The following is a 15262-nucleotide window of genomic DNA, read 5'->3' as shown; positions in this document are numbered from 1 at the left end:
GGGTCAGCTGTAGTGATGTGTATGAACCTAGAATCTGTCATACAGAGTGAAGTAAGTCAGAAAAAAATATTGTATATTAATGCATATATATATATATATATATGGAATCTAGAAAAATGGTGCCGATGAACCTGTTTGCAAGGCAGGAAAAGAGATGCAGGCATAGAAAGTGGATTTGTGGACACACGGTGGGAAGGAGAGGGTAGGGCGAATTGAGAGAGTGTCACTGACATTCACACGCTGCCGTGTGTAAGGTGGATAGCTAGTGGGGAGTTGCTGCATAACAGGGCGCTCAGCCCCATGCTCTATGCTGACCTGGAGGGGTGGGGTGGGGCCTGGGGTGGGAGGGGACATACGGATACTTACAGCTGATTCACGTGGTTGTGCAGCAGAAACTTAACACAATATTGTAAAGCCATTATATCCCATTTAAAATAAGTTTTTAAAAAATGATTAACTTTTTTAGTTAATGATTTGAGAGAATAGCATTGAAACATGTATATTATCATATGTGAAACAGATCACCAGTCCAGGTTCGATGCATGGGACAGGGTGCTCCGGGCTTGTCCACTGGGATGACTCTGAGGGATGGGATGGAGAGGGAGGTGGGAGGTGGGGTTCAGGATGGGGAACACATGTACACCCATTAAAAAGAAAAGAATTTTTAAAAACAAAAAAAAATGGTTAATTTTTTTAAAAAACAAAAATATTAAACATCCCATAACCAGTTAAAGCTATGGTTTTTCTAGTAGCCATGTACAGATGTGATAGTTGGACCATAAAAAAGGCTGAGCACCAAAGAATTGATGCTTTCGAACTGTGGTGCTGGGGAATACTCTGGAGAGTTCCTTGGACAGCAAGGAGATTAAACCAGTCAATCCTAAAGGAAATCAACCCTGAATATTCATTGAAAGGGCTGATGCTGAAGCTCCAATACTTTGCTCACCTGATGTGAAGAGCTGACTCATTAGAAGAGACCCTCATGCTGGGCAAGATTAAGGGCCTGAGAAGGAGGAGTGACAGATGAGATGGTTGGATGGCATCACTGATTCAATGGACGTGAGTCTGAGCAAACTCTGGGAGATAGTGAATAACAGGGAAACCTGGCATGCTGCAGTCCATGGGGTTTGCAAAGTCCATGGGGTCGCAAAGACTCAGACATGACTGAACAACAACAACAGAAGTAGATATGGTAATTAATAGCCTCACCCTGAGAGTGAATGCCTTAAATTTTGTTCCTGAGGATTCTGGAATGCTGTATCAGGTTTTTTTTTTTTTCCCATCACTGTTATAACAACACAAATTTAGTGACTTCAAACAACCACAAGTTTATTACCTTACAGTTCTGGAGGTCAGAATTGTAAAATGATTTGGCAGGGCTACATTCCTTCTGCGAACTCTCAAGAATTTGCTGCCTTTCCCAGCTTCTAGAAACTACCAGCCTTCCTTTGCTTCACAGGCATTACTTCAGCTTCTGTTTCAGAGTTCGCACCTCTGTCTCTCTCTGACTGACCCTTCTGCTTCTGTCTTATAAAACCCTTTTGATTATGTTGGGCCAATTCAGATTATCCAGGATAGCCTATCTCCATATCATTAACCACAGCTGCAGAGTACCTTTTGCCATGTAAAGTAATATGGTCACAGGTTCCTGGGATTAGGTTGTAAATATGTTGTTGACTGGGGGTGGGGGGGACAGTTATTCTGCTTACCATACATGACTGATCTCATATTGGTATCTGCTTTCTGAAGGATCCAAACTAGCCCAGCCACTTTGGCCAAAATGTCCCCCCATGAGTTTCTACAGTACTTTCTGCAACAACACTTGTGACTAATTCTGTGTTTATGTCCCCAGTATACTGAGGATGTCTTGAGAACATTGTCTTATTCGCGAGTATATAGTGTTTAGCAAAATGTTTGTCATTAGACATTTAATAAATATTTAAGGGATTCTTTGAATAAAGGGCATGGGTCTTCTGCTTTTGCTGTTTCTTAAAAAAACTTGAAAAAAATGTATTTCCATGGTAGATTTTTTGACTGTGTCATAGTATTGCCATTAAAAGTTTAATGAGGCAAAGTGACTTGAGATTTCCATCTAGTAAGTTATTTCCTCCTTTACTGCAAGCTAATAGTAGTGAAAGTCACTCAATCATGTCTGACTCTGCGACCATATGGACTGTCACCTGCCAGGCTCCTCTGTCCATGGAATTCTGCAGTCAAGAATACTGGAGTGTGTAGCTGTTCCCTTTTCCAGGGGATCTTCCCAACCCAGGTCTCCTGCATTACAAGTGGATTCTTTATGGTCTGAGCCATCAGGGAAGCCCAAGAATATTGGAGTGGCTCATCTATCCCTTCTTTAGGGGATCTTCCCAACCCAAGAGTCAAACCAGGGTCTCCTGTACTGCAGGCAGACCCTTTACCAGCTGAGCTACCAGGGAAGGCCTTACTGCAAGCTAGATCAGTGGTTTTCTCCATAAGTGTTGTTTAGTTGCCTCTTAGCTATCAAATACATTTCTCCATACTTCCGCTGCTCTGCCTCACTGGAAAGTAAACATTCCATGCTGCCTCATTCTCTCAGTTTCCAGGACTTTCCTGATGGCTCAGATGGTAAAGAATCTGCCTGCAGTGCGGGAGATCCAGGTTCAATCCCTGGACTGGGAAGATTCCCTGGAGAAGGGAATGGGAACCCACTCCAGTATTCTTGCCTGGAGAATCCCATGGACAGAGGCTGCAGCCCATGGGGTCGCAAAGAGTTGAACTGAGCTACCAACACTTTCAGAGGGCGGAAGGAGAGAAAACAGTTCTCACCCCCCGCCCCGCTCTGCTGTTTCTTGTGGTGTCTCTCACTGGTCTGGTCTTTGACTTCTGGCTTTAGGACGCAGGTCACACCACTGCTTCCTGATGTCCTGAGGGCTGGTATTTTCTCCTCTTGCCCATCTCTGGATTGCCACATCATCCCTTTTAGTTTCTTAGCCTTGTTTTCCATTACCCATGAAATCAACTCCCTATGTTCCTTCTACTTGGAAGATCCCAGGGTATTTGTGCTTTCCTAGTCATACTCTGACTGATACGTGCTCGCAACTTTGAGAAATTCTTGGTCTCCCTCCCAAAATTACTACTTTGATTATGCTATTAAATGAGTGATCGGGAATTACCTTTTACATCAGCCAATTCTATTTGAACTCCATAGACTTTATGATTTATGGTAGAAAATGGAAACTGACAAAAATTCCATAAATTGAAATTCTTTTCAAGAGTAAAGCAAAGTTTAACAGTATTCAGATATTGTGTTTGGTAAGAATAGAACCAATCTCTTGGTTTAAATCCTATGCTGATTAGCTAGATACTTTAATGCAGTTTCTGTTTTATACAGTTTCTTCTTGAGTTCTGTGTTATCAAAGAGGCTGTTTCATAGTCGAATTTAGAAAGTCACTCCAGTGTATTAGATGCCTCAGGTCTTAGTACCATTAAACCTGTTCTTTATTATCTTTATAGTGTAAAAAAGCTGTGGTATCAGATGATATTGAAATTGATAGATGTTCTGCAGGTCCAGGGAGTTGCATACTGTTGAGTCTAGAGCTCAAGATTTAAAGTATATTCATACCAAAGGCTAAACACACATAACTGCAAATAGAGACCCTGAAACTGGGTGTTCAGGGATAATTCAGAGCATAGCAAAGATTTGGGAAATAAGAGACTAGTGGAAAGGGGGAAAGCTGGGAAATAAAACTTTACTAATGAATATGTATTTCTGAGTTTGTTCCCTAAGGTTCATAAACAAAAACACATTTACATCAAAAGTGTTTCTTTTTCATTTTAATTAAAACAAAATGGTTCTAACAAGATGAAATTTGGTTACTGACTCCTATCACATAAAAAGGACTGATCTCCAAACCATTTTGCTAATTGGAGAAATGCTATTCTGTTGGCCTCACATATTCTGAACTGTTTAACATTTGGATAATATCACAAATGAGCAAACATTTTTCAATATTCTCTTTAAAATTTTTTTTTTGGCCGCATTTTATGGATTTCATACCCTGAGATTGAATCATTTATATGAACTAAGCCTGCTGAAACCATTCGAGGACTTGTAAATTTTCCAGTGTAGCTTTCTCCTCTTTTGTTAACCTCTGGAGCAGTATATGGTCTTGCAAAGCGTTTGAACTGATTATGGCTATCATCTGGGCTCTTTTCTAAAAGCCTTGCTCTTGATTTTGCATTTTCAAGATGCTTAAATGAAGTCACATGTAATTCCTCAAATCTATCCGAACAATCCTAAACATTAAAATAAAAGATCAAGTTGGTGAGTTAGATTTCTTAAGAGTACATTTTAGATTTACAAGGACTAAAGTTTATAATACCAACAAAGAATGAGAGCATTCAAATGTATAGATGGTCCCTAAATTCAGACCCTACATTCAATGCCTGCCATCAGATACCATAGAAACCATACTTTAAATAATCTTATTGTTTCAAAGAATCTGTTGTTTCAAAAGAGATGCAAGATATCAAGCTGGAAACCAGAAATGTTGAGGGAGCTATCTTCAGGGGCCAGACTCCTAGGCAAAGCCAGCCCTCCTTTAACTCTCCTCTAAATTAGCTCTTCCCCAACCCCAAATATAAATTATGAACTCATTTCACTTTTTAAATCATCTAAACATTCATTCTTTAAAAATTAACACCTTTGATATATCCATACACACACACACACACGCAGAGCTCAGCATCTATATGGTTATGTTTATTGTGATTTTTGTTGTTGTTCAGTGGCTAAGTCATGTCTGGCTCTTTGCAACCCCATGACTGCAGCATGCCAGGCTTCCCTGTCCTTCACTATCTCCCAGAGTTTGCTCAAACTGATGTCCATTGAGTCTAAAATATTAAAAATTTGTGTGTACATTCTGAGACTAAACAAATTTTACATTTAAGAAAGTAACTGGAAGGAAATTTGCCATAATTTTTTTTAAATGATGGTTGTTTTAGGGTGGTGGGATTATGGGCTTTGTTTTCCTTTTTTTCCAAATTGGTATAATATGACTATATTAAAAATATAGTCCAGGTTTGATGCATGAGACAGGGTGCTCGGGGCTGGTGCACTGGGATGACCCAGAGGGATGGGATGGGGAGAGAGGTGGGAGGGGGGTTTCAGGATGGGGAACACATGTACACCCGTGGTGGATTCGTGTCAGTGTATGGCAAAACCACTACCATATTGTAAAGCAATTAGCCTCAGATTAAAATAAATTTATATTAAAAAGTAAAAATATATAATAATCTATAAGTACCCATAGGAGGGTGTGGACTTATTAGTAATTTCTCAGATTATCGTAAACTAGTTTCCTTTGCAGTTTGAGCAGTTTGTCACTTAAAACCTTGCACCCCAAGGGAATGGCCACCCCAAGTGAATAAGCCTACTCTGATCTGGTGAGAAGGTGGGAGTAGATTAATACAACTGCCAAGTAAGAAGAACTGAGGCAGGACTAAGAAGAATTAGGGCAACCTAACACAAACATAAACATAATTTCTTATTTTGTTTGGAAAAGTGATATTAAAGATTCCACTTATCTGAAGGAACTTCAGAAAGTCTTCCCTCTCCAAAAACTATGAACACCTTTTACTTACTTTTTCCTGTACACGCACACACACACTCTAAATTACTGAATTTAGAAAAGAGAAATCCAAAGTTGAGAGAATAAGCTATGTTGATAATATTTACCCTGCAACTGATTTGCCTTACTATTTACTAAAGCTAATAGTTTGCTTTCTATTTTCTCATTCAGAGATAGTTATGCACATCAAATTATCAATATTTTAGAATTTGTGTTTTCCCAACTGTTAGTCATGCCTATTGATATATACTAACAGAGAAGAGCAATGTTCAGAAAATTAAAATAAGTCCCTTCCATTCCTAGATTTTAACTCTGCTTTTGAATGGTTTGTATAAAGCCAGGTAGTAGAGGTACCTTCCTAACTGCTTTATGTTAGTATCAAAAATAGATTTGAATTCCCATGTTTCTCAGCACAAGGCAGAGGGGTGGTGATAGAAAAAAGAAAAGAATAGAAGCTAAGCTAAACTGTAATTCATAATTCAAGACTAAATTCTGCATATCTCTAAGGCTTAGAATAACTGGCATGTAATAGGAGCTTCATATTTGTTTTTAAAACAAAGAAAATTAAGAGATCTGAAAAAAGACTATATATTTATACGTATATGTGCATGAAAAGACAGTCCCAGCCTTTCTGTAGTATACAGCCACTGCCCGTGGTTGCACAGGTGTGGCTGCATAACAGCCCGTGGCCGAGGGGTCAGTCAGGGCTGAAACAGCCGCTCTTCCCTACACATAACTGTGTACCCTGCACTGTGCCAGCCTGGAGTTGGCCTGGAGGAAAGAGTACTTTTTTCTAATTCATGATCTGGAGCAGGGGGTCCCTTTTATCTATTTTATACAAAGGCACTAAGTATGTTAACAGTCCCTTGATTTTCTGACTACCTTTTGAATGAGGCAAGGTGATATCTGAATGTCAAAAGAATTTTTTAAAATTTGGAGGTCTGTATATTTTGGGGCAATTAAGGTTACACACATACTTGCATGAAGACACATACACTCTATGTTATCTAAAGAACTTTGCCAATAAAGAAATAAAAGATTTAGAAAAATATTATTACATGTGTAGTTCTTCTTGCAGTCCAATGAAGCAATGTCCTTGGAACAGATTTTCTTGGATGGATTCCTGTGCTGGGCGGTGTAGTTGGTAATACACTAACTATCTTGTTAAATGACTTTTTTTTGCTGACATGATCTCTTTCTTTTCGGACCTTGGGCTTTAGATTTTCTCTCTTTGGTACTTCTGGGAAGAGAGATGGTTTTGAGTTTTTCTCAGCTATCAAAATTTTAAGCAATTGTGATTCAGGCACCCAGGCACATGTTTCATTGCAAAGTTCATTTGGTTTGGTGTAAAGGGTTTGTATTTCTTCTTTGTAATGTGCAAATATTTCTAAATGCTGTTTTTTATTATTGTTATTATTTCCTTTAAATCTCTGATGATACTGGTCTTCTAACTTTGATTTCTCTCCAGCCTCTGAATTGAGGCAAATTAGAATATTATTTTGCCTGGAAGGAAAAGTGAATTTGTTTACATATTCCTCATCTTCATTTGGCATATTGCAATTAGGAATTCTTTGATATGGTGACAATACTGCTTCAGGTTTTTCCTGTACCATCAACTTATAGGTGTTATTGTGATCCTTTTTGTCAAGAGACTTCATTTTTAGTGTCTTTTCAAAGCAAGCCTTTGATTGAGTTATTTTTGATTTACCACTCCAATTATGTGGGTCTTGAGTCTCTGTTTTAAATTCAAAATTTTCTTTATGAGGAAACTGCATGAAACCATGTTCTTTCTTTTTTTTCTTAGGCACTGTATCTGTAAGTCTTTCTGAAGACTTATTTAGTGAACTCACCTGAGTGTTTTTGTTGGAACAGGGTTGTACTTTAATTAATCTCAGTATTTTAGCTTCTTGAGAATGTCTTTTCTGTTCCCGAATTATTGGTGGATTTTCTTTAATATTTTCTAAGGAAAAAAGTTCTTTTTCTTCCTTTTTGGTCAACTCTGTTTCTACAAGTCTATCCTTGGGAACTTTTTGTAAAGTGGTTTTCTGAGCAATTTTTGAATATTTATTTTGCTTTTCTGAATGCTCCTCCACAAACTGATTTTCATCTCTTAAAGACAAATCTGGCTTTATATATTTTAGTGGTGTGGTACTAAAATTAACCAAATTTATGTGCTGGCTTATCCCCTCTAATTGCCTTTCTGTAATTAGTCCTGATTTTGACAGTTTTTCTATAAAAAGGCTATGGAGGTGTTTGCTTAAATCAGCTTTTAGATCTAATATTTCATTTTCTGATAACGCTATAAGATAGCTTTGTAGAGATTTACTTAAGGGATATTTCATGTTTATTTCAAGTTTACTGCCAAAACTCCCGCTTGAAGTGTCTTGTCCTAACTCGTGGAAAGATATTGAGGCACTTTTAGCTCTTAGAGAAGATACTTTTGAGCACATAGGGCCAGATTCTGTCTCCTTAAATAAACTGTTGTCTGAAAGGTTTTTCAGGAAATAGTTTTGGAGAATTTCACTTAAAAAAGATCTTAGTTTTATTTCCAAATGTTTATCTATGAAATGATGATTAAAATTATTTACAAAACACATGATTTCTTTTACAGTTTCTGAATATTTCTCCAGAAAAATATTTTGTCCTTTTGGTTCTACTTTCTCATTCATCAAATACAGATTTTGATAGATTTTTGGTAAGTCTTCTTTGGTGATATGTCCTGATTCTGAAAGCCTTTCTACAAGGTAATGCTGGACATGTTTACTTAATTCAGATTTTAAATTTTTTATTTCTGACTCTGAGAGTTCTTCTAGAAATATACGCAGCTTTGGATTCAAAACAGGTTTTCTGTCCAATTTGTCTGCTTTATCAAAATTCTCTTCGATTTCTTCAAAGTCTTCTGTCTTATTTGGAAAAGGATGTTGAATTAGTCTTTCTAATTCTTTTTCTGGTGGTCTGTTTTCAGATTGATTATATTTGAAAAAAAAGTTAAACATGTTTTTCAAAAAAGATTTTAACATTATTACATCAGAGTCATTAAGTTTACCCATTAATGAGGTACTTAAGTTTTCTAAAGTAGAACTTGTATCATTTTCTTCTCTATCAAGTCTCTGACCATTACTTGGCAAATCTGGTTTTTTATCTGGTGTCGACTGGTATTTTGATTCATGTGGGGATGTATTTTGGCCTTTGTCTATGAATTCAACTCTTTTAAAAGAAGAAGTGGTTTCTTGGTGAATGATAGCTGAATTCTGGTCTGAAAGAGGTTCTGCTTTGCCTCTGATTTCTGAATAATATTCTGTAGAATCCTTTGGCTTTTCTTCAGCAAAAGTTGTCTCTGTATCAAGCAAAAAACCTTTCTGGTATTCTTTATCTAATTCCATCACTTTGATTATCCCTGAATCTAAAAGAGTATCTACAGGAAATGCCTGTATTATCTGGCTTATAACAGAATTGGCTGGTGGAAATTCTATTTCATTATTGCTTTCTTCATAGTGGGGAACTGGAACATTGGAAGAGAGCAAACTCTCCCAAGCTGTGGGTAGCTGACTCTGCGAGTCTATCTGTGTCTCACTTGCTTCTTTCACTCCTCTCGCCAACTCTGAGAAGATCGGTGCAGTGAATATTTGCTTTATAACATAATCGTATACAAGGCTATTCAAATCTGGTTTTGAGCTAGATATTTCACTTTTTGAATGTTTCTTTTTGAAACTACTCTTTTTTTTAATTGGAAAATCTATCTCACCAGGCTGTAAGTGTTTTTCAGAGACAGGTTCTTCTGCCTCAGGAGAATTTCCTGGTCTGCCTTCTGAAAGTGAATCTGCGGGAATATTTTTAATTATTTTACTTAAAAGAGACTTTGAATTTAAAATGCCTCCTTCTGAAAGCTGGTTACTTAAATCTTGAATTTTTTCAAATACTTTATCTTCCAAACTACTTGGTTGTTCATCATGGATAACCGTTAGAAGTGGAGAACTGTAACTTTTCTTTCTTGCTGCAGGGTCCATAGGAACTCCTGGTGTAGAAAATAATCTATCTGAAAGGTCTTGCAGATTTTTACTTAAAATTGACTTGAGCACCATCGATTGTTTTAAATTTTCTATGTGGGAAGTAAGACTTAATGATTTTGAGAGGCGACATTTATGTACATTTACTTTTTCAGTCACTGATGAGTCTCCCTCAAAGTTTGGTAAAGAAACATGTGGTAGTCTTTCCTGTAATATATTCTTAGTGTCTAAAGTCTTTATTTTGGTGATACTAGGATGATGAGCTAAATTATTCGTAGTGTCTAGAGTCTTTATTGTGATGACACCTGGATCATGGGCCACATTATTCTCAGGGTCTGAAGTCTTTACTGTGGTGATACTGGGATCACCAGCTAACTTATTCTTAGTGTCTAAAGCCTTTATTGAAATGATATCAAGATTATGGGGCCAAGTTTTATTAGCAGGTCTTGCAGTTTTTGAATGTGTTGGGTAAGGAGGATCTTGATCTTCATGTTCTATAATCTCTGCACTTAAAATATTTCTACATTTGAGCATATCTTGGTCTTTCCTTTTTTGAACTGGCATTTTGTTGTTTATATTCCTTAGAAAAGGATCAAAACCATTCTTGATGTTGAATTTCTGGAATTATAATATTTAAAAAAAGGTAAGAAATTCTGAAACATTTGAAATTTATAATAAAATTTCTATTTAATTTTCTTTGAGCAGTCTTCAAATTTATTCATATTCCTACCTTTTTACCAAGAGAAAACCAATTTTAATTCCTTTAAAATATTTAAAGTTGGAATAATAATGAGAATCATAATGCAAATTTTTCAAATTCCTAATTCTTGTACTATGTTGTGTTCAAGAGCTTTTTGCTACCTGAAAGATTTTGAACACTTAAAAGGCACTCATCAATAGTTTTTCTTTAAGAATTCCATTTCCAGTATTAGCTGAATTTGCTTAGACAAAAGCTAACATCATGATCTAAGTCCTATCCATATAAATATTTTAGTCGCAATGGGGGTAACTTTTTTAAAATGCAAAGCAAGTAATAGATACTCCATTAAAAGTATCATAAGTATTCTCTAAAGATTGATTTGGGAGCACAGATCATTTGAGAATTTAAACAATGATGTCCTTAGCATGTTACAGTAGAATCTTGCTGTTGGATAATTATCATATATGCCTCAAAAACTATAGAAAACAGTACAGAAAGTTCCAAAGTACAGTGAAATGTCAGTGTAATAGTCACGGGCAATTTTGTAGCTCTGAGATCAGGCTATTCTATTATTGAAATAGCCTTTCAAAATGAAGTCTCTTATTCAAACTCTTTGTTCATACAACTTCTCCATTATTCAATTTAAAAGGAAAAATGTGAAATAATCAACCTAGTATTTGTTTTAGTTCATATGGTTTTCAAATGTTAATTGATACCCAGGTGACAGCATCAGAATCCCTGGGTTTTTTTGAAAAATACAAATTCCAGGCTCCATTTCCAAATTGAGATTTATTAGGTCAGAGATGGGACCTGGGAATGTGTATTTTTGTAAAGATAGGTGAGTGTTTCCAATGGGTAGTCTGGTTTTGGAAACACTGAATTATACAAAGTATTAGAGAAACCTATTATTAAGTATAATTGCTATTGGGATAAGAAAACTCAGGACTCACCTGATATGCTGGTTTGAATTCTGTATATTCTGGTTTGAAACACGGTGAAATGTATTCTTTTGGTGAGAAAACCACCTTTTAAAAAGAGAAGCTTTAATTTTAGACTGCTTGTAATGAAAGAATATTTCCCAAGATAATTTTACTCATTCAATAGTTATTAAAGATATTAAACATTTTAAAAACTAAAGAAATATTTTCCTCATAACTACTGTAATTTGCTAATAATCAAAAGAAGTTTATATCAGACATATAATCTTCACTTCCCTGACACTACAACACTCTCTCTATTGAATCTGTAAAACCAAAATAATGCTCAGCAACTTTAAGCAGAAACAAAAGTAGAAAAGAAAACAGAACTGTTAAAACAAATGTAATCTAGTTTTAAAAGGTTGTGAAATACTTTAGATAATAAGTGGCATCTGATATTATATTGAGACAACAATTTCAGTGACTCTCAACCTGTAATTGTTAAATGGGTAACTACTCCCTAAGGAAACACTTTATGCTAAATCAAGGTGTACAGGAAAATTACAGAAACACTTAATTTCTGGAGATGGAAGACACTTTGTATGCGTGTGCACCCAGTCGTGTCCGGCTCTTTGTGGCCCCTGCTCTGCAGCCCGCCAGGCTCCCATGCCCATGGACTTTTCCAGGCTAGAATACTGGAGTAGGTGCCATTTCCTACTCCAGGGGATCCTCCCAACCCAGAGATTGAACTCACATCTCTTGCGTCTCCTGCACTGGCAGCAGATTCTTAACCACTAGCACCACCTGGGAAGCCCAGAAGACACTTTAGCGATAATCAAGACCTACTCTCTGTTTTACACAAGAATCTGCAGTTGAAGTTATTGCCCTAAATTACCAGATTAAATCCTAGGCATTCTAAACTTTTATCTGATGTGCCTACTACCACACAATGAAAACTGCAGTGAAAGACAGTGGTGCTTTGAAAATATCATAAGATGCATGTACACTTCCAATTCATTTAGAGAAAACGATACTATCTCTTTGCAGAACACTTAGTATTATAAACCACTTTTCTATACACTGCCTCCTTTAGTCTATAGATGCTTCATTATATATCGTCAGTTAAAATAATTCAAGGAATGATGCTTTCATAAGAAATACTTTTGGTTTAAGTGTTCGTTAATATTAAGCAGTCAATAACATGACTTTATTCTTACATCTTCAGCAGCTTCCCATGTTATGTTATTCACTACCCTCAGACACTGACTCCAAAGGATTTCTCCAAGTATCTCAGAATTACCTACTACAGTTTCTCTCCTCCAGAAAAATGTGTCTAACTCGGAGCTCTAAAATACATCTCATTCTTTTCCACACCTGTTCTTTTGCTCATTTTCTTTTTCTTTGAATTTTCCAAAATCTCCCTTAAAAAGTTTAAATTCTAACATTTGAAAGTTTGTTGCTTTAAATGAATTTAGTAGAAAAATTAAAGTTAAATGAAATATGTCTGACAAGGAAGTGGAAGAATAAGTAGTAGGAAAAAAAAATCTCATTTTGGAAAACAAACAAACAAAAAAAAAAACCAAATAAAAACTCCCCCCTAATATATAAGCATGGGAAAATATATGAAAGGATACAAAATGTTAACATTGTTTTCTCAAGGGAGAAAACTCTGGACAAAAGGAAAGATGAGGACACTATTAACTTTTAACTCTGTATTATTGATTAGGTGAACATCCAATACTTTTGTGAGTTAAAAAATCCAGGACAGTTGTTATTCAGTCACTAAGTCAATGTCCAACTCTTTGTGACCCCATTAACTGCAGCACCCCAGCATTCCCTGTCCTTCACTATCTGAGTTTGCTCAAACTCATGTTGAGTCAGTGACACCACCTACCCATCTCATCCTCTGTCACGCCCTTCTGCTCCTGCCTTCAATGTTTCCCAGCATCAGGGTCTTTTCTAGTGAGTCAGTTCTTAACATCAGGTGGCCAAAGTATTTGCATTTCAGCTTCAGCACCAATCCTTCCAATGAATATTCAGGATTGATTTCCTTTAGGATTGACTGGTTTGATCTCCATGTTGTCCAATGACTCGCAAGAGTCTTCTCCAGCACCACAGCTCGAAAACATCAATTCTCTGCCTCTCAGCCTTCTTTATGGTCCAACTCTCAACATCTGTATGTGACTATTAGAAAAACCACAGCTTTGACTATATGGATCTTTGTCAGCAAAGTGGTGTCTCTGCTTTATAATACATTGTCTAGGTTTGTCATAGCATTTCTTCCAAGAACCAAGTGTATTTTAGTGACTGCAGTCACTGTCCACAGTGATTTTGGAGCCCAAGAAAATGAAATCTGACACTACTTCCCCAAATACCCTCCAGGGAAGCTTGCCTGTCACACAGAACATGTCTATACAGCCAACATACTCCTTCATTCACAAATATAAAGCAAGTCAACAAAACTCATCAGATATGTGAGGAAAATCAGTATATGTAAGTGAAAGATCAATAAGAATAAACAGAACTAACCCCAGAGTAAATAGAGCTATTTCCGAGGAATGCAGGGGGAGAAAGACCCTTGGAAAGATTCAAAATAGTATCCTCAGAAATATTTAGAAGGGCATTGATTTCCACTTAGCTATATAATAGGCACGTCAAATTTAATGTATACCTAACAGCATTCTAGATTACCTCCCTGCTCCTCTCCTCCCTCAAAACAAACAAACAAACAAAAAAAAAACCCACCCACAAAACCTTGGCTTTTCTCTGTTTTTCCTCATCTCAGGTAATGGTGCCACCTCTACTGAACTGTCAGACCAGAATCCTGCGTCAATCTTTCTCTCCTCCTCCTCCGTTTCATGTATAAGCCAGCATTTAGTCCTGTGGCTACTGCCTTCAAAATATATTAAATATCCAATCATATGCTACCACCACCTACTACCCCTGCAGCATAAGTCACCATCATCTCTTCCCAACAACAGTCTCTTAAGTAGTCTCTTGCTCCCTGTGACACAGACTGAGAGTTACTTTCCCAAAATACATATTATTTCAAGAACCTCAATTTTTTGGAGCAAAAATGCTGCTGCTGCTAAGTCGCATCTGTCGTGTCCGACCCTGTGCGACCCCATAGACGGCAGCCCACCAGGCTCCCCAGTCCCTGAGATTCTCCAGGCAAGACCACTGGAGTGGGTTGCCATTTCCTTCTCCAGCGCACGAAAGTGAAAAGTGAAAGTGAAGTCTCTCAGTCGTGTCCGACTCTTTGAGACTCCATGGACTGCAGCCCACCAGGCTCCTCCATCCATGGGATTTTCCAGGCAAGCGTACTGGAGTGGGTGCCATTGCCTTCTCTGGAGCAAAAATGTCCCTTACTCAAAAAGCTACATCTTCCAGCCTCCTTTAAAAGACAGGAGTGGCCATGTAACAAGGTTCTGGCCAACTACATATAATTGAAAACTGTTGGACGAAGCTTCTAAGAGTACATCTTAAAACAGGCAGACTGAGCTGACAGGTACTTGGTCAACCTTTATTCCTTTCTTCTTCCTGCCTGGAACACATCGTGACTCCTAGAAGTAAGAGTTCATTTACTGTTACTCTACACTAACATGCATATGCTGGCAATAGATTCCAGAAAGAAAGAACAGCTGGGTCCAGGATGACATCATGAAAACCACTGCACCACTATTTAAGGCAGTGTTTCTAAACTTTCGTTTATAATTCTTAACTGATTCAACAACTTCCACGCATATTAAGTCTATTCATCCACAATGGAATGAAGCTAGAAATCAGTAATAGAAGGAAACTGGAAAAATAACAAATATGAAGAAAGTGAACACTTGTAGCAACAAGTACACTCAGTGCCCAGAGCTTGATTTACAAATATCATTCAGTAAAATAACCAGGACTCCATGTAGAAACTATTGATATTATGACCGGGTAAGAAAAATTCAGTATAAGCCTGGAACATCATAGAGCACTAAAAACTATGAAAATGCTCAAAAAATGAAAGGACATGAGCATGTCACTGGGACA

General features: G+C 37.1%; 1 protein-coding gene across 1 annotated transcript; it reads right to left on the bottom strand.

The window, feature by feature from the left end:
- Positions 1–6649: 6649 nt before the first annotated feature.
- Positions 6650–10180, bottom strand: LOC136164133 (cation channel sperm-associated targeting subunit tau-like). Its single transcript, XM_065928931.1, has one exon. The coding sequence runs from the start codon at positions 10178–10180 to the stop codon at positions 6650–6652; it is 3531 nt and encodes a 1176-aa protein (XP_065785003.1).
- Positions 10181–15262: the final 5082 nt, after the last annotated feature.

This window comes from Muntiacus reevesi, chromosome 3 (assembly GCF_963930625.1).
Source record: "Muntiacus reevesi chromosome 3, mMunRee1.1, whole genome shotgun sequence".
Lineage (NCBI taxonomy): Eukaryota > Metazoa > Chordata > Mammalia > Artiodactyla > Cervidae > Muntiacus > Muntiacus reevesi.
This window is presented reverse-complemented; position numbering and strand designations above follow the sequence as displayed.